Source organism: Rutidosis leptorrhynchoides, chromosome 5, assembly GCF_046630445.1.
Source record: "Rutidosis leptorrhynchoides isolate AG116_Rl617_1_P2 chromosome 5, CSIRO_AGI_Rlap_v1, whole genome shotgun sequence".
Classification (NCBI taxonomy): Eukaryota; Viridiplantae; Streptophyta; class Magnoliopsida; order Asterales; family Asteraceae; genus Rutidosis; species Rutidosis leptorrhynchoides.
In genome coordinates, this window is record NC_092337.1 from 102,099,900 (window position 1) to 102,103,301 (window position 3,402).

At 29.8% G+C, this 3,402-nt stretch overlaps 1 protein-coding gene across 1 annotated transcript; it reads right to left on the reverse strand.

Annotated features, from left to right (window-relative positions):
- Window positions 1-1,565: 1,565 nt before the first annotated feature.
- Window positions 1,566-2,261, reverse strand: LOC139847670 (transcription factor PRE5-like). The gene is made up of 2 exons (XM_071837396.1): window positions 2,028-2,261; window positions 1,566-1,948 (listed from the first exon to the last, which is right to left on the reverse strand). Exons 1-2 carry the CDS (start codon window positions 2,151-2,153, stop codon window positions 1,796-1,798), a joined length of 279 nt encoding a protein of 92 aa, XP_071693497.1. The 5' UTR covers window positions 2,154-2,261; the 3' UTR covers window positions 1,566-1,795.
- Between the last annotated feature and the right edge of the window lie 1,141 nt (window positions 2,262-3,402).

Sequence of the window (3,402 nt, forward strand, 5' to 3'; positions counted from 1 at the left end):
ACAAACTAAAAACATGAAAAAAGAAACTAACTAACTATGAATACAACAACTAACAAAGAGGAGAAACCAACCCCACTAACCGACATTGTCATCCACATCTCTAAAAATGAGACAAGACAAGGGGACCTCGTTGCCGGTGTTGTTGGTGTCGACACCATTACCCCCACAAGCCTTGAACGAAAGTTCGAACCGATGCTGGTCTCGACACAGGTGAAAGTACCCGACGGAGGAGGACTGAAACCGCGTATTTTAAACTCAACGAAAAAACCCCTTTTTTGTAACGATCGTCCCGAACCCGAACCCATGTACGACCACTTACAAGACTCGTCCACTTGAGCATATTCGGCAACTGGTTTCACATCAAACAATTCTTGAACCGCAACATCATAAGCTAAATAATCCTCGTCGTCTCGTAAATGAAATGAGGCACTCTTAGCCGTGTTAACTTTTTCTTTTTCTTTAAAGGCTAACTTGCACTACTTCTGTTGGTTAATTAATTATTTTGACAACTTAATAATATGGCCGAGTGAATGAACCGTGTGATGTTGAATCTGATACAGAGGAAACGGTTAAGTTTGTGGTGGGGAGAAAGGTTACTATGGCATCAACTCCGTTTGGAATGAAGTCGAGCTGGCTGTAGTTTTTGTTCTTGTTTAGATGGGACGTTAGATTTTCTTGGTTTTGCTAGTCCTAGTTATTTGTGTAGGATTTAGCTTGATTTTTGGTTGTCTGTGAGGCCACACGACGTGCTTGTTGTTGTTTGTTTTTACTTGTATTTTTATTATTGTTTAAATAATATTAACCAAGTAAAATTTTGTATACAAAAAGAAAAATTAATAATATTAGTTAGTAGTAACGTTACCATACAAACCTCGACTTTTGTTGTTGTTCAAGTTATACAAAACTGTGCTTAGTTTTATTCAAACATACAATGATAAATCAGGTTATATATGACAATTTCAACTCTTAATATGAACACTTAAAAAAAATGTATTAGAGCACTTCCAAAGGAGTGTCTTTATACAGCTAATCCCATTGTCAATTTCAAGCACCTTGCTAAATTGGTTGTTAATCATTCCCCAATTCCATTCTCGCCATCTATTTCGTGGAATTCAAGCATAAACAAACACGAATGATCTTGCTTTATTTAATTGTACATTTTGTTTTTAAATTTATACTTTGATATAATTAATTTATTTTTAGTAGTTGAGGAAGGATGTTATTTGAGAGCGTATGTGATGGGTTAATGATAGGAAGATAAATGAGAAGAAAATAGTGATGTAGCGCTAACATGAAAATGTGTTAATCTAAATGTGTGCGTCATGATTGGAAATACTCTTATTACTAAAAATTTAAACCCAAACTATTGAAAATATTTTAGGGGAAACGCCAAACCTAACACTAGGCCACATGGTTGATAGTAACATAACCAATTTTCACAATATATTATCCATGACATTTAATTGTGCGTGATACATACTCCGTAGAAATTAATTAAGCACCTCATCTCCCAAAAACTACGTAATATTATGATGATGATACAAACAATATTAATATTTCCACAAAACTTAAGATACACTATATATGAGTGTGATTATTTTTATTAAGGAATCATTAATTACGTAGTATTATTATTCCAGTACAATACTATAATAATAGTACACGTAACATGGGTTATTAATTAGAGTAAACCCTACGGAGATGAAGGATTAACTAAGAGATTAACTTACCCGAATTATGCTTACTCAAGAACCTAACAAATTAATAATTAAATATATATGTAGAGATGTGCATTTTACATAATTAAACTTCGAATAATTGAAGCTTCAGGGCTATCAGCATCAATGGTGGATAACAATTGCGATAATCGGTCGCTAAGATCATCAACCTCCCTATGCAAACTTCTTACATATGAGCACGTCTCTTGCAACACCTTTGAAGCTGATGCCTGCATTTTTAATGAAACATAAGAAAACTAATAATTAAATAAAATGATGATATTAATCACAATAAGGTAACAAGCTAACCTTGTTAGATCGTTGGATACGAGTGCCTGGAAGAAGTTGTTGTAACTTGGAGATGAGTTGTACGATTTGATCATCGGTTATTCTCGAAGCACCTGATGATGACTGTCTTGATCTTCTGCTCGACATTATAAATATAACCAGTGAATATCTATAATTCGATTATAATCGAGTTTCTGTAAATATGGTTTGTGAGGTGTGTAGATATATTCTAAGTTATAAAAGTTGAAGGAAAAATGTGGTTATATATAGAGAAGGCAAGAAGGTAATATATATATATATATATATATATATATATATATATATATATATATATATATATATATATATATATATATGTATGTCTGTCTATAAATTTATATACGCACGCAAATATGTATTTATTTATTTAATTATTAATATAAGTTTTATGGAGAGGTATGTTATATTTATATTGTACTTATGTATTTATGTTGGATATGAGGAAGACATTTACTTCGGGGTGAGGAGTTGTGTAGTTTACTCTTTTGTTTTGTAACTTAACCATAAACATTGGAGAAGTTTTAGCATAATGTCGTGATATGCATTCGTTAAGACTTTATCTATAATAATAATGTCATTATTAGACTAATTTCTTTATTAAATTTTTTTTTTAAAAAAAAAGAAAAAAAATTTACACATGATAGATGATGTCATTAATTTAAATAATTTTAAATTAAAATTAAATTTAATTAATTAATTATTATTATTAAATCTTATTAATAATTATTTTAATTATTAAAATTAAATAATTTTGAATTATTTTAATTAATTATTTTGAAATGGGTACGAGAAGGTATAAAAGTTTAGATAGAAGGAAACTAATTCTAAATTTATATTCTAATTTACACTTTTAAAATAAAATGACAACCAATATAATCTTATGATTAGATGTGAATTGTTTAATATGCATTTTAGGTGTTTGATGAAATGTTCAACTGACGAGTTTCTTAGTCAGAATCTGTGGTTTCACGGGTCATTAAACTAAATAACTTTATCATTTACGTTCACTTAATACCTAAAACATATTATTAAGCTGTTTCGTTTAAACAAACCCGTGGTTTCACGGGTCATTTCACTAGTAGATTATTTAAACTAGATTTTATCTAACGCATTCGTTAACATGTTTAAAAGTGAAACGTTACCTTAAAAATAATAATTAACTTTCATTACAACACCTTTTTTGTGTGTGTTAACAACAGTCCAAAAAGCTACTAAGGGTTCAATTAACATTTATATATTTATATATTTATGTAAAGTAAAATCGTGATTTTGAGTCTATGAGTTGATTTTAAAGTTTGCTTACCTGGTTTTGACTATTATGGTGAGTCAAATGAATTGCAATCTATAAATATTCATT

Bases quoted from the DNA above. Each gene is read 5' to 3' on its own strand.
- LOC139847670 (XM_071837396.1), bottom strand. From the start codon at position 2,153: ATGTCGAGCAGAAGATCAAGACAGTCATCATCAGGTGCTTCGAGAATA. The intron at 1,949-2,027 runs GTTAGCTTGTTA...TTAAAAATGCAG, and splicing joins GTATCCAACGATCTAACAAG to GCATCAGCTTCAAAGGTGTT.